At 43.8% G+C, this 23,066-nt stretch overlaps 1 protein-coding gene and 2 long non-coding RNA genes across 3 annotated transcripts in view; 1 reads left to right on the top strand and 2 right to left on the bottom strand.

Moving 5' to 3' along the window:
• Positions 1-20,779, bottom strand: part of PDZD8 (PDZ domain containing 8) — a 58,936-nt gene extending 38,157 nt beyond the window's left edge. Inside the window, exons 1-2 of the mRNA XM_040992044.1 lie at positions 19,640-20,779; positions 2,484-2,606 (exon numbers count right to left, since the gene is read on the bottom strand). Coding sequence (XP_040847978.1) covers positions 2,484-2,606; positions 19,640-20,511 — 995 coding nt within the window. The 5' untranslated portion in view covers positions 20,512-20,779. The remainder of the gene's footprint in view (positions 1-2,483; positions 2,607-19,639) is intronic.
• Positions 4,113-6,288, bottom strand: LOC121164121. The gene is made up of 2 exons (XR_005885027.1): positions 5,643-6,288; positions 4,113-5,350 (listed from the first exon to the last, which is right to left on the bottom strand). It is a non-coding gene; the product is annotated as an uncharacterized LOC121164121 (long non-coding RNA).
• Positions 20,780-20,931: 152 nt separating the features above from the next.
• Positions 20,932-23,066, top strand: part of LOC121164119 — a 63,880-nt gene continuing 61,745 nt past the window's right edge. Inside the window, exon 1 of the long non-coding RNA XR_005885026.1 lies at positions 20,932-21,363. This is a non-coding gene — a long non-coding RNA (uncharacterized LOC121164119). The remainder of the gene's footprint in view (positions 21,364-23,066) is intronic.

The raw sequence follows: 23,066 nt of genomic DNA, 5'->3' as shown, positions 1-23,066 counted from the left end.
TAAGGTCACCAGACTAGAATGTGAATTCAGTGCTTCCAATACATAAAAATGTGTATCATTTCCATTTCTGCTGCCTTCTAAAGCATGAAGCTTTGGGCTGTACAATTTCAATATATTGCTAAAATTCTATTAATGAGTCTAATTTATGGTAATATTGAGAAAATTCAGTCGTCAATTTTATAGTTCCTTATGAGAAAAAAGCAGGTTAGTATTTTTCTCAGTCCAACATGACTTACACCATGCCTGACTCTACTTTCTCAATGCCTTATACAATTTTTAATTTCACAGCAGGGTTTAAGTGAAGCATGTAGGAGGTGAAGCAAGAGAACAATGGTCAAATAGCCAGGCTAACAGACCTGTAACCAAGCCACAACCCTACGGTAACACTAAGGCAAAAAAGCTTTTTCTAAATATCTCACTGTTATACCTATTTTAGTGTATACAGGTTTTTAAAAAATACATATATAACACATTAAGTCTATTATTTTAAAAAATTCCTTATCAACCTGACTTTGATATATAACACACAATCGTGTTACCCTAGAACTTGGGGAAAAAAAATATTTAAAATTAGCCTGTTAGCAAGGATACAATTGTATTAGGTACAAAATATAATCTGGGTACTAACGTCTTTATTTTTAATATGGGTTGGAAATAAAAATAAATGATAAGTAAAAACTAAGTAGTATAAAGAAATGTCACAGAAAGAAAGTGTAAGGATAATACGCTTGCATTTAGAATGAGTAAGAGATATGGAGGTACAAATTTTTCTTATTTACATAAGATTCATTTTTAAAGATTTATTTTGTTAGAAAGCCAGAGTTACAGAGAAAGAAGAAGGGCAGAAAGAGGGAGGAAGGGAAGAAACTAGGGAGATTCCATGCTGGTTCACTCCGCAGATCAGATGATCAGTTGACAGCCAGGAGCTTCTGCATTTCCTACGTGGACCAGGGACCTAAGCACGAGGGTGCTCCTCCCTCCCTGTCTACCTAGGCAGACTGGCATGGAACTAGATGGAAGTGGAGCAGCCAGGTCTTCAATCAGTACCCATATGGGATACCAGTACAAAAGGCAGTGGCTTTACCACTAGGCTTCCTAACCCTAAGGGGGTAGCTTTTACAACACACTATGAGGTGCCTGCATTGTGGTGTGGTAGTTACAGTTGGAGTTCTGCTGCTCCACTTCTGATCCAGCTCCTTGTTCATGTGTCCGGGAAAGCAGCAGAGCATGGCCCACGCTCATGGCCCTGTACCACATGAGAGATCCAGACAGCTCCTGGTTTCTGACTTCAGACTGGCTCAGTTCCAGCTGTTTTAGCTGTTTGAATAAAACTAACCAGCAGACGGAAGAAATTTTTCTCTCTCCCTTTCTCTCCCTGCAACTTTGCCTTTCAAATAAATAAATCTTAAAAAAACACACACACACACACACACACTGAAAAGTTAATTTCAGAGGCAAAGAATGGAGTAGGCTAGGAAAAAAGCATAGAATTAACACACAAGGCTTGATATTTTAAAAATCTATGCAGAGAATGACCAACTTCATTCCATAGTCCAAGCCTGTCTACTGCCTCTGGGCCGCTGGGTTCAACAGAACATTTCATGACACATAAAAATGATGAAGTCCATGTCAAATTGTAATGGCACATAGCAATCAATTAACTTAGATACTGTGTACGAATGCACTATAAAACGGCCTGGGCAGATGCAACAGACCATATGAACCACAAAGCCTACTGTTCCTTCAGAGAAAAAGCCTGCCAACCCCTTCCTTTACGAAGGCACATGTAGCTGAAGTGTTATGAATGATAGGACCAGGAAAAGAATGGTGAGAAAGAAGCGGGAGAGGCAGATGGGACTTGCGGGCGCTGGGGATCTGGTCCACAGTAACAAGAACGAGGAGGCTCCTGAAGAGCTGGAATTAGGAGAATGACAATTCGGTTTGTATTTTGAGATTCCTCTGGCTGTTATGCTGGGAAGCAGTGTTAGAAGGTAAGTAAGGCCAATGCAAAGTGATTCCAGCACAGTGTGAACACAGCCGGGATCATGGTGTTGCAAAGTAAAATAAAGAGGTTAGACAAGGTTATTTCTAAGAGCTCTTCTGGTTCGAAAATGCTAAGAATTCATATGGGCTCAAAGTCTGAGCTTACTGCTTTTCTGAGTATTCCAACTTCTAGAAACAAAGATCAAATCAGTGGTAATAGAACAGTTTTCCAGCAGGTGTAGTAGGTTACAAACACGCACAGCACTATGCAGCTGAAAAGTCTGACAATCACTGCAGCTCTTCTCCCCCAGCGCGTTCTAAAACATGCTGTATGTATTTGGTAATCTAGAAAAGACCATTTTTATGAAATTGAATGTATAGTTAAAGTATCTACAAGTAAATAATAGAAACACAAACGGGAAATAAACAATTACTACTTAAGTGCATTTTCACCCCACTTTATTTCCCATAAGGTGCTAATGACAAAATCAAGAACATACCTGCTACATTCTAACAGTGTGACTTTGAGACGGCCTTCAGTAAGTGCCCACTGTTGTACATGAATATGCTCTTCATCTTTTTCAAATCCTTGCAAGGTTTGGTATGGGAAAAACGGCTTAAACCTGACAAAAGTAAAGATACATCTAAATTTTTGAATTAATCAACACCCACAGTTTAAAGCATAACACAGCCTACCCATATGAAACACACACATATACCTAATACTGCACGTATTCTACAAAGCTTACCACACTCTCCCATAACTGGCAACAAATGGTGCCTTCTCTGCAGCAACCACAGTCTGATTAACAAGGCAGGACAAGCAGAACAAAGGCAAAGTCCAGAGGCTGTCAGTAGGTCCTGCAGTTTGGCTCTGGCAGGAAACACCAGGGGGAAAGAGCATGCCTGCAGCACCAGACCAAAATTCAGATTGTGTTGTTCCACAGAAGAATACGGAATAGACAGTTCTGCGTTCATGATGATGATACAGTGACAATGGTATCAACACCAGACATGGTATTCATCGGAGATACTGTCTGTCAGACTGCGCTAACTGCTTCGGCCGCTTATCTCACTGAATGCTCACACCCTGCGCTGCTGGTATTACTAGCCTCTGTCTCTAAATGAAGAGTACGGCTCAGAAATGCTGAAGGATTAGTTCAACTTTACAGTGTGCGGCAAAACCAGAATTCAAGCCCAAACTACCTAACACCTCAATTTTCCATGAATAATTATTCAAGCATTTATATGAGCAACACTAGTAGCCTTGCTTTTTACAAAGATGTTTGCACTGAATTATAAACTGCAGACTTCAAAAAACTTCTTAAAAATCAGTTATTTATTTCCAACTCAGAGTTACAGAGACAGGGAGAAACAGTCTTCCAGCTGGCTGGTTCGCTCTCTAAGAGGCCCCAACAACCAGGCCCAAACCAAAGTCTTCAGCCAGGACTCTGCAGTGGGGAGGTAGAGACCCAAGCACTTGCACCATACTCTGCTGCTTTTAGCCCCTAGCAGAAGAGATGGATCAGAAGTGGAGCAGTCAAGAGACACACCTGGGACGTTGGCATTGCAGGTGGCAGCTTAACTTCCTATGCCACAACACCAGGTCCTAAAAAACTTGAAACACGGTTCATTTTCCTTCATTAAAGGAAGGAACAAATAAGGTGATAGGAATGTAGCCCTACAGTTTTTTTATTATTAATTTTTTTCATTGGAAAGGCAGATTCACAGAGAGAAGGAGATACAGAGAAGAGAAAGATCTTCCATCCACCGGTTCACTTCTTAAGTGACTGTAATGGCCAGAGCTGAGCCAATCTGTAGCTAGGAGCCAGGAACTTCATCCAAGTCTCCCACGCAGGTGCAGGGTCCCAAGGCTTTGGGCTGTCCTCGACTGCTTCCCCAGGCCACAATGAGGAGCTGGTTTGGAATTGGAGCAGCCAGGACATGAACTGCTGTCCATATGGGATCCTGGCATATGCAAGGTGGAGAATCAGCAACTGGGCCATTGTACCAGGCCTATACAGTTTTTAATTCACCTTACATACCACCATTAGCCATAACTTGCCTATTCAAATGTTTTAATGGAGTTCCACTAAGAGTCACAAAACAAAACCAAAAAAAGAAAACAAACCAACAGTCAAAAGTACCAAAAGTACCTGATTTTACATGCAAGGTCTACTACCATTAAATTTTCCAAACACATTTTCCTTAATAGGCACAGAAACTTTCTAATGTAAGAATTCACCTAATGTCCACAGAAGACATACATATTACTGGGTTCAGGCCTTCTATACCAACTGGAGGTTTGTCCTACGCCTCACAGCCTATGCAAATGCTACATACTCTTCAAATTTGGCTTCAGAACAGACCACAAAGCCTGGTAAACTGTTGCGCATTCATGTCTTGAAATCTCAAATAGGGCCCAGTTTTACAATTGTCTACGTCCCTTATACATGATCAGGACTTGCAGATGTGTTGCACTGATTTATAAAAATTCAATATGAAAAATGAAATAAACACTGGAAAATATCTATAGCTCTCTTAAGGTAGTAATGTAGAGAGAGAGGCAACAAAGATGCTGTTTTAGGGCTTCCCAGTAAACAGCATCAAAATGATCAGCATTCTTCTCTTGTTTTCCGAATTAGTACAGAAAGCAGCAAGGTCTTCACTTTCTCCCAACCATTGTGCTAATCTGTATTTGAAGAGATTTGAATCACACATACATAAGCATCAAATTTCTGGAAGGAGAAAAATCTATGAACTAAATTGGTCATATTAATACAAGGAAAATCTAAGTACCTTTAAGACATAGGTCTTATGGTTCCTAAAATACATGTAACTCTGTTACTCTACAAAAATATCAATATCGGGCCCAGCGCAATAGCATAGTGATTAAAGTCCTCGCCTTGCACACGCCAGGAATGTCCTTTTTACTCACTTTATAAAAACCATTAGCATGAGTTTTCATGACTGGGGCATAGTTCAAATGCTAATATTTCAATAAAAGTTTGAAGGCAAAAATATTTAATCTAAAAATGTATATTACCTTAGTAAAACTTAAAAATACATAGTTAAATCTTACACCTACAAGAGAAACCAAGCCTTCTCATTATGCATATCCTTTTTAAAATCTACTATGTTTTTCCTCTAAGACACCTCTGAGATTGCTCCCTAGGCAGCACGAGTGCCAGCCGGTGACATCTCCGTCACATGGCAGCACTGTAACTGTCTGCAAACATTGCAAGCTTTAGAGAAAGAGCGCTTACTGTGAACTCCGTAGAAACAGATGCTGAGGTCTAGATCTGCTCTTGACTTCAGCTGGGCTTCTTTGTTCTTGCCCAAGTGACAAATCTGCTCAAGTTTTCAGCTCAATAAAAAGGAAAAATTTGTAACAATTAGAGCTAGTAAAAAAAAAAAAAAGTGAGGGGCACATGGCTGTCTCAATGCCTTTTATCTCTAGAAATGCTCAAAGGACATGGAAAGATTCTGAAGTTTAAGGAATATTTACCTCTGTCACTTCTAGTGACAAAGTGCAAAATGAAGTACTTTCATTCATGCCCTAGCAAGAGTGGGGAATTTTTTTTTCTGCCAAGGGTCATTTGGATACTTACAACATCATTTGTGGGCTATACAAAATTATCAACTTAAAAAAAAATTACCTGCTATGGATTTGTTGGATTTCAAGTCCTATCTGAGTTGGCCTTAGCATGACTAATCCAAATGACTTTGCAGATTTTACAGTCTCTGAGCTGGAATTTCTCCACCAGATTTCCTCCTACATTTAAAATACAATTTACAAAACAACTATCAGAGGGCCAGTGCTGTAGCAGAGCAAGTAAAGCTGCCACTTGCAATGGCAGCTTTCATTACAGGTGCCAGTTCACATCCTGGCTGTTCCACTCCTAACCCAGCTCCTCAGGGATAGTCCTGAGGAAAGCAAAAGATGGATGGCTCACAGGTTTGAGCCTGTCACCCACATGGTAAACCCAGATGAAGCGCCTGGCTCTTGGCTTGAGCCTGGCCCGGCTCCATCACTGTGGCCAACTGGGGAGTGAAGGGAAGATTCTCTCTAGAGCTCTGATTTTCACATTTTTAAATTCATTAGTCATAATTCTTGTTGTATATTATTATGAAAACTATAGTATATCAAAACAAAAATAAGCATAAGCCAGAAAAAATAACTGGTCAAAAGTCTTAAATGTTTGATATTCATAAACAGTAAGCCTGAATTTCAAACTTTAATGTTACTTGACACTTCATTTGATGTTACATGATGGCTGCCCAGGGCACTGCAGATGAGGGGCTGGTCTGCTCCAGACCCGGCATGTCTCCCAGGCTTCAGCCTGGAACAGGAGGGGCCACTGGAGCCAGTTACGTCACTGACCTGGCGGGATTCCAGTTGACCAATGGCGCACCTGAATGGACATTCCTTACATAGTTGGGGCATGGACAACCCGTTTGCCTGCCCACGTGTCTAGAGGGGTATAAAACTCCTCCACACGTATCTCAGTTGCTCTTTTCGCTTCCCTCTTCCTTCCCCTCTGCGTGAAGGGGGCCCAGGAGCAGATTTTCCAATAAAGTTTCCATTACAACTCTGAACAACTTGCCGAAATTATTCCACAAGGGGGCAGTCGGTCGGTGGTCATCATCTAACGTTACACTGAAACAGTAAATCATAACCAACCTCTTTTACGCTAACCAAGGTCAGTTACTACTAATTTTTCTTGAGAAACCACCTGCTAATCACTCTGAGCCCATCCCAGTCCTACGTTAAGCTCCTTTTATCACTCAAGTTTTCTTCAAAGTCACTACATTTTACAACTTGTCTCCCTCCTCTACCATCTGCTAACTGCTCCTTTACCTGTGTTCTAAAAGCTCTCTCATATGTACTCTTGCCGTGCTACTAAGAACCCTGTCTATATGTCTGTCCTGTTTTTCTAGCTCTTCTGATACATCTGCCTCCCTGACACTAAATTGTGAGTTGCCTAAGAAAAAGCAGTATACGCTGTAGGCGGTATCAAATAGTGGTGAGAGAAGACCTGAGGCTACATAGTGGTTAAGAACAGAATGAAGACTACACAGCTTGGCATGGAACCCACTTGTGCAGCATCTAGAGCAAACAATATGTTTAGCACTCCTATGCAAAAGGACAATTACACCTATCTCACCGTGCTGTTATAAGGACTGAATGAAATAATTAAAAAGGCTTAGCACCATGCCAGTAAACACTCAATAAATATTATTTTGTTCAGTATAAACTCTTGGTATTAAGTAAAATGCCTGACACGTAAATTGCCATTTAACATACATCTACTGAAATAAAAAAAAAAACTAACAACAAAATAGCAGTAAGTCTTAAAAAATTATTTGAAAGACTGAGTTACAGAGAGAAAGAGGGAGATTGTGCAAGGCAGAAAGGAAGAGAGATTTTTCATCTGCTGGTTCACGTCCCAACGGCACAACAGCAGGAGCTGAGCTGATCCGAAGCTAGGAGTTCTTCCAGGTCTCCCACGTGGGTGCAGGGGCTCAAGAGCTTGGCCTAGCCTCCAGTGCCTTTCTAGACCACAAGCAGGAAGCTGGATTGAAAGTAGGGATACTGGCAGGCAGAGGGTTAAATTGAAACAGTTTCAAATATGCCAAACAAAAGAATTATATTAGAGATTACAGGTTCTTCAAGCAGAACTCAAACAACTGATGATTCCAAAGTCAATCAATGTTAATAGCCTATGCTCTGTTATCAAATGAGATGAACTGATCAAGAACCAAAGTAGTTTTCTTCACCAAGTCTGAAAAACCTAATATCAGTGTACGTTTATCACAACCCACAACATGATGGTTCTTTACAATAGCCTATGATCCATTTCATGAAAATACTAAGCTTTCACGAAAAAACAGGCAAATTCAAAGTTGTCGTCCTCTGTACTAGCTGCCTCCCAAAACATGCTTTTGAATAAGAGAACATAAAATTTATTTTATATATTTCAAAATTTTTCATAAATTACAAAATACTGTGATATATAACCTTAATTCTCACAACTCATATGCTACGTGGTATTATATGTTTTATTTGCATAAGAGGAAATGGAGATGAGGAAGTTCAAGCAGCTTTGAGATTACATATAGTTGACAGCCAAAACTGCTGGAAACATACTCTGCACAATATCATACCAAGATAGACAAGCAATACTGATACAAAACGAAAATTATGTATCTAAGAGTCACCTAGGCTGACTGAAAACTAGAGGCCACCGAGGTAGTTGCTTTACATATGCTGAAGAACATGAGGAAGCAGAGAAATAAGGAGAAAGTTTGAACGTACACTTTCTCCTAAAATTTCTATAATCTTCTTCTAAATCTGCATCTCTCAGTCTATAATTATCTAAATTTGAAAGCTATTAAATGAAAATATTCCTGCATATGTAAAATACCTACATCAGACTTATTCCAGGACAAAATGTAGTATACACAAATAACAAGGAAATGTTATTTGTATATATTATGTCCATTTACATATTCCTGAAGAATTTTTAAGACTATTTTTATTTCATTCAGTCAAAAATAACAAGTCACATTTTTTTTGTGCAAGAATATAACAATCCAACAAATCATTACTGATTTCAGAAATAAAACAGAAATTCCTTAGCATCTATAATCCTTCTGATTCAGTGTTGCCATGCTAGCTGCTTTCAAGATAAACTTGAAGAGTACAGATACTCCTTGGGTTCCAACAATCATTACTATCAAGCTCAATTCAATAAAGGCATGTTGCCTGGCAGAAACCTCAGAATTACTGAGTCCAAATCCTAATTCTGTACTGAAAAATACAAATATTCTAAATAATTTACTCAAATGTTTTATGTGGATAATATACTGTTATTTTAATAGGCAATTTAATAAAACATGGACTATAATTGATACACTATACAAATGTTAATGTGCTTTACTTCAGACTAAAATTACCAAGAATATTCTCATAACATTTCACTCATCTCAAAATATCAAAACTAAACTCTATTTACACTACCAACCATGTCTGCAACAATAAACAAAAGTACACATATTTTACATCTTTCTTATATCAAGAATTTAACATTCTAGCCCTGATTAAAATACAAAGTTAAATACTGAGAATAACTTTTTAAAATATTAACATGAGCCAGATATTACCTGCCCTAAACTTTACAGGAAATAACACATTTAACGAAAACAAACAAAAAAAGTTCTCAGAACATTGCAGAAATCATCATCATATGAATGGGATCAGTTCTATTAGAATGGCTCTTCAGAACAAGTTTCAGAGAACTAACAGCTTTGAATTATTTATGTGCATGACACCAAATGACTACAGCAACAACTGCGCAGTGAGCCACCACGTCATCCCCAGAGTGTCAGCGTCATCGGGGACGAAGGACTGTTGTGTGAAAAGTACAAAGTAACGCACTATTCACAATGCAAACATTATTATCTGCATGGAAGACTTCTAAGAATACAACATACTTCTTCAAAATACAGACTGTTGTAATCAACTATAATCTCTCCACTATTGATTGCCATTTAAGATTTTACATGCAAAAAATTTAGTCAATTATACTTGAAGATTATACAGCTAAGATAGTAATTACAGCTGATCCTTCAAGAAATCACCACTTTTCAACACAGTAAGTTATCAAATACCTGTTAAACTGGTACCTATCTTATTAATGATTCAAGTACATATAATCAGTCCTTAATAAAAAAGAGTAAACCTAACAGGGTTATTTTTTTTTTAAACTGTGGTTTTTTTTTTTTTAAGTGCATAGCAACAAGAATCAATTATACTGATAGTGGGGTATTTTCTAGGTTTTACTAAAGTGACATAATCAACCATTTCAACATTTCGGTATATCGTGTATCATATCAGCAGTTCCATTCTCCTTACAACATATGAAGAACTCACGGACATAAACACCCAAGGTGCTAATTAGAGAACAGAAACAAATATGTTCTACAACATTCTAATTTTTTGAAAACTGGCAAATATTCGCCATTTTGCTTTCTCTCTCACCTTAAGGTAAGTAGAATCCACTGTCAGTACAGACCTTTCTAACAAGATGTACTTAAAACCCAAGACTTCTGAGTGATAAAAGGCTGCAAATGTGTGTGTCTGGCCTTTATTTTGAGTGTGTGAAGAAGAGGAAACAATGCCCCCATGGTTTCTGGACTCTAAATTACCTGTTTGCATGATCAAGACAGAATGGCAGGATGAACTGCTGTGCTAATTATCCTCTCTCATAATTGTATATACTAATTATGAGAGAGAGAGAATGGTAGAGACGGCACTCCTCTTCAACACTGACAACACTATAGCATTTGGTTATACGTCATCAGGCTGTGTTTATTATGATGGCCTTTGTTCATTAAAAAGTTAAAATATATTCCGTGCATTGTTTAGTAAATACAGAAAACAAAGGTATTCTTTAGAAACAGTTCATACAAATCACCATTTCAGTTACATGATTCAGCTCATGTGGAATCTAGCAGCTTCTGTACATACATGTTAGTAAAAAGTTTTTACAAAAAAAATTCGGTATTTACGGGGCCCGGCATGGTGGCGCAAGTGATTAAAGGTCCTCGCCTTGCACGCCCGGGATCCCATATGGGCGCCGGTTCTAATCCTGGCTGCCCCGCTTCCCTTCCAGCTCCCTGCCTGTGGCCTGGGAAAGCAGTCGAGGATGGCCCAAAGCTTTGGGAACCTGCACCCGCGTGGGAGACCCAGAAGAGGCTCCTGGCTTCGGATCGGCATAGTATCGGCCCGTTGCGCTCACTTGGGGAGTGAATCATCGGACGGAAGATCTTCCTCTCTGTCTCTCCTCTCTGTATAACCGCCTTTCCAATGAAAAAATAATAAAAAAATAAATCTTTAAAAAAAAAAATTCGGTATTTAAAAGATTTGTCCTACATAGGATATTGAAAAGTGACAGATACCTAAAATGGGAGAGAGTGAGCTCTGGGGCTATGGAAAAATTCTGCCGCCCCAAAGGAACAGCAAAGGTCCTGGGGTGGGAGCACAGCAGGCTGTCCACCACGGGGACATGAGCAGATAAGACGAGATGAAGATCTGAACCAGACAGAAGAGTTGAGGGTGGGATTAGAGCAGTGAATGTGACAAATCTATACAGACTGGAGGGATGTCCATGTTACACTTGTACAAACCGATCTGCAGGGTCACATTTCTATTTAACTATCACTGTATGAGAGAAGAATCGAAGAGCAGCTCAGAGAAGGGAGGATCTCAGTGGAGACGTTTGAGCATACAGACTTTAACCTCAGTACTGAGTTTATCAGGAAGACAAAACTAAAATGGAAAGGAGGTTTCTACTAATATAACATCTCGCTAGTAGTGTTCTAATTACTTGCATCTTTACCTCCTCAATACTACTTGTGTGTATGAAAAAAAGGCAGAAACAAAGCAAATCAAAAGCCTAAAAAGAATATAGCACCTATACAAAGAAATATGTAAGAGAATGACTAAAGAGAAAATAATAGTAATAATAATAACTCAAGGAATCATCTAGCTTAAGTACTACTGACAAACACAACTTGATGTATTTGTAAGACAAAGTAGGATTATTTAGGAAGCTGAAGACACAATTTATTAAAAAGAAAAAAAAAACCACTAACAACTGAGCACTAAGTACCATTCTGATTTTATAAGCAAATTATAACCCATCTATGGATAATTCCAAAACAGTAATTTTCTGTAAGAAAATACATTCATAAGGCATATTCATTTTTATATTACGAATTTTTTAATATTAAAATATACATGATCCACCATGTACTGGTTTTCTCCTCAAATGATCACAACAGCTGGGGTAGAAGTAGGGCAGAAGACCAAAACCCAGCTCTCTCGTGTGGGTGGCAGAAACCCCATCATCAGCCATCGTCGCTGCCTCCCAGGTCTGCAGCGGCAGGAGACGGGTCAGGAGCCGGAACCCAGGCACTTCAGTGTGGACTATGGATGTCTTAACAGCTAGTCCATATTATAAATACTCCATGCTTCAATTTTAAAAGCAGAAAAAATGAACATATCATGCATACAATAGAGCTAGTAAGATACCTGACCTATCTCTAAAAAAGCATCTTATAAACATAGGGCACTCAAAATCCATGTATTCTGTTAGTAAACAAAGCAAAGATATTTACTCAAACAGCTATTTATTATCTCCAATTAAATATTATTCCAATTTTACAAATGAGGAAACAGACTAAGAAAAGACAGATGTTTTGTTCAAGGTCTCTTGCCTGGTATAGAACTAACACCTAAATCAGCTCCACTTTACTCCACAGCTCTAGGTACCTGAAAAAACAACTAAGAATTTCTCTATAGCCTCAATAATGTATGTATGAATATTTCCATAGTACTAACAGGCTCTACTTTTAACCTGAAGCTCTACTAATGTAAAGGTAAATAATTAACACTCACATCTCTTTCTTCCCTAGCCAACTACACTAAGCATGCAGTTTTATGCTAGTTTCAGCAATATGGCAAGAGAGATTTTGAAACGACTCTGTAAAATGTCAGCTAATGATCAGGTAGCTGGCTTTATGGCTTTCCAGTGAAGTGTGATATACTCTGATGCCATGCCAAGAGAGGTGTCAGTACTCTGTGAGAAAGCAGCAAAGGAACTTATTTGCCGCAACACTGTTCTCAAAAACGGAGACTGTGGTGGGAAGAAATATTGGATCAATAACAAAAATTTTTAATAAAGATTTATTTATTTTTGTTGGAAAGGCAGATTTTACAGAGATCTTCCATCTGCTGTTTCACTACCCAAGTGGCCACAATGGCCAAGACTGAGCCGATCAGAAGCCAAGAGCCAGAAGCTTCTTCTGGGTCTCCCACTCCAGTGCAGGGGCCAAAGGACTTGGGTGATCCTCCACTGCCTTCAAAGGCCACAAGCAGGGAGCTGGACAGGAAGTGGAGCGACCAGGACATGAAAGGGTCAGATACTCTCACTGAATCAGAGAGCCTTAGTATACTACAAGGAATTTTACCTAAGTAAAATGAGACACTGCACAGCTTAGTTAGAAACACCCAAGCCATACGATTCTGTACACTTCCCAAGGGGTAAGCAAACTTACAGAGTTTAATAATTAGTTCAACATATTGGTTTTAGTTGTATTTATGGGCGCAAAGCTGTGTCCTTTTGTCTAACTTGACTTTTCAATCTGGAATCTAGGAAGCCAAACAGACTTCAAGGGGACTATGAATTCTATGAAAATATATTCATGCATTTTGCTAGGAAAAAATATCCAGATTTCATTAGCTTACTAAAAGGGGAGTACTCTCAAAATCAGCTTAAAGTTCTTTCATGGGGCCCGGCGCGGTGGCGCAGGGGTTAAGATCCTCGCCTTGCATGCCCAGGATCCCATATGGGCGCCGGTTCTAATCCTGGTGCCCCGCTTCCCTTCCAGCTCCCTGCCTGTGGCCCAGGAAAGCAGTCGAGGACGGCCCAGGGCTTTGGGAACCTGCACCCGCGTGGGAGACCCAGAAGAGGCTCCTGGCTTCAGATTGGCACAGCATCGACCATTGTGCCCACTTGGGGAGTGAATCATCGGACGGAAGATCTTCCTCTCTGTCTCTCCTCTCTGTATATCCACCTTTCCAATAAAAAACTAATAAAAATAAATCTTTAAAAAAAAAAGTTCTTTCATGATACATGAGTATTACGGTCCTTGATAGGCATTTTCAAGCATAATTTTTCAGTTTTTACTTGTTCATTTTTCCCAAACAGGTTAGAACAGGGATCAGCCAACCTTAGAAAAAAGGTAGGTAACACATTTCAGAATTTGTGAGTGCATATGATTTATCCCTTAAATAGTTTCAAATATAAAATTTAGGAATATAAAAGCCATCCTTAACTCACAGGCTTAAGAACGTTCCACTTGCAGACCTGATTTACAGTAATAGTTGGTTTGCCTCCATAGAAAGAACACAGCATGGGCCCTGGAGTTAAAGATGTTTTTCTTGTACTTAGGACTTTGATAAAGTCACTCACCCTCCCTGAGTCTCCAGTTTCTACATCTGTACAAACAGCAGCCTTTCCACCGAGGAGTTTACAGTGCCTGGCATAGACACTTTCCGAACTTATTTTGTTACTCCTGCTCTTGTCCATGTCATCAATTGTTAGAAACACCTTCAAGTCACATCAAATGTTTGGTCAGGCATGCTTCTCCAATATAATAATTTCTAATGGTCTGTTTTGCTCACTTCCAGGAACAAACTCTGATTTTCTGGGACAACAGAGCCACATCTGACTGATTAGAATTTCATAACATCCTCATAACTACTCTTCTCTCAATGTATAATTCTAATTTCTAAAGCAAAGGCTTACTAATACATTATTTTACAATTAAACTTTTAGAAGCCTAAATTACAATAATCCAAAAACTGTTTATGGAAATTCAAATTGCAAGAAGTAAAACCAGCATTAAACTGCAGTGTAGCTGGGGACACCTAAATATAACACGGTGGTCTCTCTTGATCCTTGGGAAGTAGGTTCGAAGAGCATCAGCAGATGTTCAAAACCACATACATTGCCAAATCCTGTATGCACTATGCATGTTCCTAAACACTGGTCATTCATACTACAAACTAATCAGTGTTTACAAAATATCAGAGGCACTAAAACTTCCTCTTCCAGTTATTCACAAACTGAAGGGCTTAAATGCTCTCAAAGCATGTGCCAGTATGAGTTTTCATTGTTCTGTCTTCCCTACAAACACTAAAAGGCTGGAGAGCAAGACATATCACCAGTTTTACTGTCTCTACCTAGAGATGGCAGTCTGCAGTGACCACTTACTGACAACTAATGACAAATGACTCGTTAAGTCACTTCATTATTTACCTTGAATTTCATTTATACAGAGGTATGAAAACAGATTTCCTGTGAGTAGGATCCAGAAAATGACATCATTACTGCATGACAACTACTAATGACATCATCACTGCATGACAACTAAACAGTTTTGAACATCTGCTAATGTTCCACCTGGGGCTTCTCCTTCCAGCTTCCTGCCAGTGCAGCAATGGCTCAAGCAACTGGGTCCCTGGCTTCAGCCACAGTCTACGGTACGGGTACCAGCTGAGGGGGGGACAAGGAGATGAGAGCTTGTGCAATTATATTCTCTTTCACTGTTTCTCTCTCAAATACATAAAAACATATTTTTTAAAGATTTATTTTTATTGAAAAGTCAGACATACAGAGGAGAGGCACAGAGGAAGATCTTCTGTCCAATGATTCACTCCCCAAGTGGCCACAATAGCTGGAGCTGAGCTGTTCCGAAGCCAGGAGCCAGGAGCTTCTATGGGGTCTCCCATGTGGGTGCAGGGTCACAAGACTTGGGCCATCCTTGACTGTTTTCCCAGCCACCAGCAGGGAGCTGGATACGAAGCAGGGCTGTTAGAATTAGAACCAGCGCCCATATGGGATCCTGGCACATGCCAGGAAAGGACTTTAGCCATTGGGCTATAGTACTGGGCCCATAAAAATATTTTTTTAAGAGAAAATCCTATAGGTTTTTCTACGTGCAATTTAATTAAAAAAAAATATATAATGTCTTTCAAAGTTGTGTTGGTTAGGAACAAGTGTCAATCAGCTAGGTCATCAGGAAGCAACTGAGGTTTCAGCAATCCTAGGTAAAACACTAGGATCTGGCAGACTGAATAGGCCACTTCACTTGAACAACATGGAAAAGGAGAAACAAATGAAGGAAGCTTTGCAAGGGCAACATACTTCGTTATGTAATGATGAAAAGCCCACAGGATCCTAAGACTCAACCGAATTTTCTTAATGCTTTAGTTCTACTAAGACGATTAGATGGCTAAAATAGATAAACTAAGCAGCACTTTTTATTTGGAAACACAATCTGCTGGATTATAAAAAGGGATGCTATGTGGGGCATCACCCAAATATACAACCTTGTCATTTAAGAGATCCTCCCAAAATTTCTAATTTAAGAAAAAAAAAGGCTTTATGGGTTCACACTATTCAAAATTTAAAGTTAACTTGGAAATACACTGTAGGTATACAATATATTGATGGCATACTTAAAACACACACACACACACACATATACTGATCTTATCACAATATGATTTCACCACTTCACAATAGTGTGACTTTAATAAGTTATCTAGGTACTCCAAATCCCATTCTGCTACCTATTAAAAAAAAAAAGATAAAAACGGCTACCGTTGATTTTCATTGTGATACATCTTAGATGTGTTGTAATTCATTCTTATCTGATACCCGTACCACATTATCAGACACAGCATCACCAGTTCAAAACACCCTGGCAGAACAGCACACAAGAGGGCAATACTTCCTGAGGCAGCTTTTTTCATCCTCATACTTTTATTTTTCTTACATTAAAATCAGTCTCCTAATTATATGTTCAACCCCATTCTAGTTTTCAATCTTATTAAGCAAAACTAACTGAATTCTCTTGAAACTCAAAGTTCATGAGGGACTTGACACTATTTCTGTTCAGTCTCCAAGCCCAGCACCTAGAACAGCAGTAACACTTAGCAGATGTGCAATACACACTCACAGAAAGAGTGATGTGTTCCAAGCTGTATTTTTACTGACCGACTAATGAGATGCTAATACAAGCAGCAAAGATGTAGCACTGCTGGAGGGAACCATAATGCCCAAAGTTCAGAAGCTGAAACAGCCGAACCACGGGTGGGTACTGGGCCTAAAGGCTAAGACACCGCCTCGCGTGCAGAACTCCTGGCTCTGGTTCCTCACTCCTGCTTCTTGCCAGCAGATCCTCCAGGCTGCGGATGCGGATTTATGCAGCTGGCTCCTTGCCGCCCAAAGGGCCGACCGAGACTGGGGGCCCAGTTCTCAGTTTTGGACACTAGGGGTGAATCAGTGGGTGAGAGCTCACGCACACACACTCTCACAATTTAAAAAATATTTTGGGGGCCAGTGTTGTTGTAGACTGGGTTAAGCTGCAATCTGAGCTGCTGGCATCCCACATCGACATGGGTTGAAATCCTGGTGCTCCAGCTCTGATCCAGCCCCCTACTAATAATGCACCTGAAAACAGAGGTTGGCTCAAGTGATGGGAGCCTGCACCCACGGAGGAGACCTGGCTGAAGCTCCGGGCTGCCCATTTCAGCCCAGCCTCTGTGGCCATATGGGGAGGGAACCATCAGATAGAAGACTGGTCTCTCTTCCTTCCTCCCTTTGCCTTTTTCAAATAAATCAATTTAAAAAACCATTTTTTAAATAACATAACCAAATTCATGCTCTGCTTTTTAAAAACTCGTTAGGATATGGCAAACAAAAAGTTATTTTGCCATAATATAAATGAATGGTGATGCTTTTCAAAGATAAGAGAGAGACCAATAAGGAAAGCTTAGAACTAGATGGGAAACGGTCAGCTCTGACTCACATATACCTTACTAGGCAGGACACAAAATTAGTTACTCCGCACTAAGCTATCAAAGATTTCTCTGCACACCCCTCCTAAAACTGTTCTGCGCTTCAACTGTTGACATATGCCTGTTAAGAGTTATAAGCCAGTTTGAACTACCCTAAAATTTGCCAAGTTCAGTAAAAACTATGCTTCAATACTATAAAGTGCTAAATATAAAAATGAAAATATACACAAGACAGCTGAATAGTATCCTAAAGCCATTTTAAGGTGTATAGCAGCCAGTTATGTATAAATTAAAATTGAAATGTCAATGAAGTAGTCACAGGAAGTGGTTAAGAATTTGCATTTTCTAACATATCAGTCATTCAACACCATGTCAATTAACTCCATAATGTTGTAAATTGTTGTTGATGATATGTTGTGGCTTTTCATTGGACGGGATGATATTCTGCCAGCTCTGCTTTCAGACCAGAGATGGTCTCCCCAAGAAACTGTTGAATTGATCTGGACAATAAGATGCTGGACTCTATGCATGGTACATGCTTGCAATGAAAGAATCATGACTGGATTTGAACTGTAATACTGCAACAAGGTAGAAGAATCCACCAAGGGGGGAGGGTTAGGGGAGGGGTTGGGGGAATCTCAGAGCCTATGAAACTGTGTCATAAAATAAAATGAAATTTAAAGAAAAAAAAAAGGTCCCTTCAAAGCAATGAACTCAATGGCTCCATAACTTAGTCAGAACTTGTTTTATACTTAACCAAATTCCAAGTATGTATTTCTTAAAAATCTCAAAATTATATGCAACCTGTCACTAACTAGTCTATAAGGAAACCAAAAATACTAACCTAGCAAAATCTTATCACCTGAAAACTACTCAGAAAAATCAAAACTGAAGTTTTGATCAAAGACCAAAATCTATAACAACTTTTTCTCATGACTTTCTTAGTGACACACTGCTATAAATAAACATCTCCCTGCCTAAACACTAGACTTCATTTATTATTTACTCACATATTTCAGGGCCTAAAGGTAGGTTTCATAAAGTATGTTCTACGTCACAGAACCGGAAACTCGGTGAACAAACAGTTCACATTCCTCTCAAAACTCTGGACATATTTCCATCTCTAATGTAAATTTCTCTTGTCACCCAACAGCTGTCATTGTGTCACCAGCGTAAGCAAAGCATCATTAGTAAGGTTCATCTTCCTGCGCATACCCTAGTCAGCAGCCGTTTCAAACTCAGCACTTCTTCGATGATCTGACTCACGGATACCTGAGACTCTGGTGGAAAATTAGTGGTCTAGAAATATGCAATTTCATTCAAGGGCATGAAGCCAGCAGGCAAACACAAGATGGACAGAATTCTACAGCAAAGGCTCACGCCTGAGTGAGGACAGCAAGGGGACTGAGCTGTGACAAGGGAGCGCCGCCGGGAGGCCCCCCTTCCCCTCCACGGATGAAGCCGCTCGTCCCACCAAACTTCCTTCCCCGCTGGAGGCAGGTCCGCGCCTTCCCCGGGCAGCACGGGCAGCACGCAGGTCCAAGGACCGCACGGCCAGGACGGCAGTGTGCAGGGGGTGCTCCTCAACTGCCCGACCCGGGCAGGTGCAGGCAGCGGGGCAGCGCGGGGCAGCGCGGGCTCCGTCCCCGCAGTCCATCCCGCGGCCAGGGGACGACTTGTCCACGGGGCTGCAAGGATGTTGCCAAAGGCGGCGACCGCACGCAGGAAGTTTCTCAAGGGCCCCGGCCGGGGGTGCGGGGGAGGGGTGCCGGGCGGGTCCCCCACCCCAGGACACCCCAGGACACCCCAGGACACCCCAGGTGAGCGCCCTCGGGGTGCCCTGTCCAAGGTAGCAGCAGCAGCAGCCTCGGGGAGGTGCGGGGGCGGACCTGGCGGCAGCCTCAGCTCTCGGTCCACTCGGGGAGGGGGGCGGCCAGCAGCGTCCCGCCCGGGGTCCCCCGCCCCCCACCGGCCAGCAGCGTCCCGCCCGGGGCTCCCCGCCCCCCACCGGCCAGCAGCGTCCCGCCCGGGGGCCCCCCGCCCCCCACCGGCCAGCAGCGTCCCGTCCGGGGTCCCCCCGCCCCCCACCGGCCAGCAGCGTCCCGTCCGGGGTCCCCTCGCCCCCCACCGGCCAGCAGCGTCCCGCCCGGGGCCCCCCGCCCCCCGCCCCCCCACCGGCCAGCAGCGTCCCGCCCGGGCCCCCACGCCGCCCCTTCTCACCTGATCTTGTAGTTGGGGAGCGTGTGCTTGCGCTTGATGACCTTCTTGAGCTGGTTGACGATGATGGAGGTGAGCTGGGGCATGGGCCGCCCTTCGAACTGGGAGCGCACCTCGAAGTCGATGAGCGGGTCTTCCACGAAGGAGAAGAACCAGTGGGTGAAGGGCACGCGGGTGAGCACGAAGCGCAAGCGCCCCACCACGCGGGACAGCTTGACGAAGAGGTAGGCGGACTTGCCGAAGACCAGGTCCACGTCGATGGCCAGGTGGAAGCCCCCGTTGTACTCCACCTCGGCCTCGAAGGCCAGCTCCTCGGGGCAGCTGGCGGGCGGCGCGTCGGGCTCGGCGCCGTCGGGCTCGCCCGTGGCCGAGGCCACCACGGGCCGGACCAGCCGGATGGTCTTGATGAAGGGCACCGTGTCGCCCAGGAACACGTCCCGCAGGCTCAGCCCCTCCAGCAGGCGCCCCGCCGTCTTGGTCTGCAGCAGCTCCTCGAACTCCACCTTGATCTTCTTGGTGACCCAGCGGCGGGTCAGCGCGGTGTCCCGCAGCTCGCGGAACAGGAACAGGATGGTGGCATTGAGGAAATAGCACGTCTCCCGCGTCGGCGGCCCGGGGGTCTCCGGGGCCGGGGTCGCGCCGCCCTCGGGGGCCCCTCCGGCCGGCTCCTCAGCCCCGCCGCCGCCGCCGCCATAGAGGTACTCCCTCAGGGGCAGGCCCGGCACCGGCTTGAGGTAGCGAAAGCCGTCGCCCGCGCGGGCGGCCTCGTCCGGAGGCGGCTCGGGCTGTCGGCGGTACAGCAGCAGGAACTGGGTGAGCAGCGTGAGGAAGGAGCCCAGCACGGCCGACACCAGGATCATGAGCAGCAGCCCCATCCCGCCGCCGCCGCCGCCGCCGCCTCCGCCCGGGCCGCCGGGGCCCCCGCTCCCGCAGCGCCGCCGCCTTCCTCACGCCGCCTCCATCTTGAGGACATGGGGCGGCGGGAGGTCGGGGCTGAGCGGCTCCCTGGGCCTCGTCCCGCGGCTCGGGCTGGCGCGGTGCGGCGCCGGAGCCTGCAGCGGCCCGCGCCTCCTCAGAGACGCTCCGGGGGCGGCCGGTGTGGCGACGGCCGCGGCGGCGGCGGCGGCGGGGGCGGGACGGCGCCTCTGGAGGCCTCCGCTCATTGGACGGATGCCGCGTGACGTCGGGAGCGTGCTCGCTCCCGGCTGCCGGCGTCCTCTGGCAGCGGGCGTCCGGGCGCGCGCACGCGGGTCCTTCGGGCACTCTGGGGGCGCCCTGGCAGCCCCGCCCCCCGCGCCCACATTCCCCGCCGCGGCGGAGCGCTGCACGTGGTGGTCCTCACTTGTGGCCGGGCAGGGAGGCACCGTGGACCCGGGATATCCGGTGGACTCGAGGCGCTGGCCATCCCCGGTCCGTGCCCGTTACCTCTGCAGCAGGCAGAGTGGCGCGTCCCGCAGTGGAGAACTTCCGCTTGCGCCTCCCCTGAGAGCTGAGCTGGCGGCGGCGTCTCCTCCGGGACGGCGCGGGCGAGGACACTTGGCAAGCTGACGGGACAGGGCAGCCATGGCTGGCCACCAAGCCTACCAGCGGGCCCTGGGGCTGAGGGACGGAGAGGAAAGGGCGTGGGAGGCGCGGCGATGTTCCCACCCGAGTGCGTGTTCTGCAGGAAGTTTAGAGGAGGGCCTGGACGAGTCATGACTGAGAAGAATTTGCCAAGTGTTTGGCAGGTGCGTTAACGACTCTCGGTCAAGCTTGTTAAGCCCCTGTCCGCCTACGTGAATTGCCACACTCATTCCCTCCGTGAGGCAGTTAAGTGTTCAGCCCTGTCTTAGGGCTGCTACCAGAGGAGGGGAAGGTGTCGGTTGCAGAGTTCTTGGTCTGCTTTGTGCTCCAACAACACTGAGATGGCCAGAGTCCCCAGGGACCTGGCAGTTCCCTAGTGCACAGGAAGGGAGAGCTGCGGAGAGGGGCCTGGGAAAACTTCAGGGATTACTGTACAACTTGGTGCTTTGGCTAAAGCTACGTTGCCTGGCAACAGTGTTACTGACACCTTCTGCTTAGGTGTTGCATCATAAGTGTCTGTGTCCTTCCAGTCACTTCTGGTCCTGGAAGGTCAGGTAATTCCTGCCCCCTCTGGCTGGCTTTGAGACACAAGGACAGGACTCTTCTCAAGCCCTTGTCCATCTGCAAGCCAGAGAGTCTCTCGGCTCTAGATGATTCTGGAATAACAACAAGCAGGTTTCTGATGCACGTGGGGCACACACAGAACTTTGAAACCAGCTGTGAGACCAGAAGGGCTCCATTACTGGGAAGACAAAACAGGTGTTTGCGAGGCACTTCGCTGAGATTCCTAGGAGCTCCAGGTGCCTTTTGCTCCTGGGGTCCCCTGTGGCTTCTGGGCTGCGCTCTCCATTCTATGCTGTTTCAACCCAAATGGGAAATGTAGGTCTTTCCTCACTTTCCACTAGAAATCTTAATTATTTTAACACTCAATGCCATCATAGTCATAAATGTTACAGAAGCTGGAGGTGGAGTGTGGTGCAGGAATCCGTATTAGTGAAATACCTGGATCTTATGTGCTGTCCATGCTGCTTCCCCACGGGGAAAGTGTGTGGTTTTCTTAGGATGAGTCGGCAGCGTGACAGTCTATTTTAAGGTTCCTTTCCCGTTTCTATGCTCACCTATTCCTTAATCCTCAGAATAACCCTGGAAATCTCAAATCTTCACCATCCATGATGTACATTCAGTGTCCTCTCACTACCTTAAGTTAAAAATGGCTAACATTTATTGAGCAAAATTAACAGTACGGAGAATTGACTATGTGCCAGGCACTTGAGAACAACTGGCCCCAACTCTGAAAATCTGTGATTGTTGGTAGGCTTTTGAAGGAGGTAGTTGTACTTAGCCTGCCTACTGACCTTTCAATGCACCTTAAACATAGGCAGAGTACTCCTTATAGGAAATGATTAGCATCAGGAGTGTTTCAAATTTAATGCTTCATATGTGTGAGTTTGTTGCTTTGGAATGTGTGTGTAGACTTTAAAAATCAAACATTTCTAATCTGAAATCCAAAATTCCATGTTCAAAAGTTTTAAGTCTTGCAAACATGTTCAGATTGGAGATACTGAAGCTGTACGGTTGAGGTTAAGCTGCCAGTAGCGTGAGCGCGTTTCCAGAGTCAAAGCAGCTGAATGCTGGCAGACTAAGGGTGTGTAAGACTCCTGTGCCCACCAGCACAGAAGGCTGGGTCTCTAAGGCTGCCCAGCTCTGGCTCCTTCCTCATGACCACTATATAGGATGAGAAAGTCGGGGCATGTAAGTAGCATAAAAGACAATTTGATAGAAATGATATAAAATAATGCAAGGGGGCAAAATAGGAGAAACATGGAGAAGTTTAGAATTTATGCTAAATGAATGATCATTGAACCAT

This window comes from Ochotona curzoniae, unplaced genomic scaffold (assembly GCF_017591425.1).
Source record: "Ochotona curzoniae isolate NIBS_2020 unplaced genomic scaffold, NIBS_Ocur_1.0 contig_66, whole genome shotgun sequence".
NCBI classification, from domain to species: Eukaryota; Metazoa; Chordata; class Mammalia; order Lagomorpha; family Ochotonidae; genus Ochotona; species Ochotona curzoniae.
Note: the sequence above shows the minus strand (reverse complement) of the source record. Positions and strands in the feature narration are given on the sequence as shown.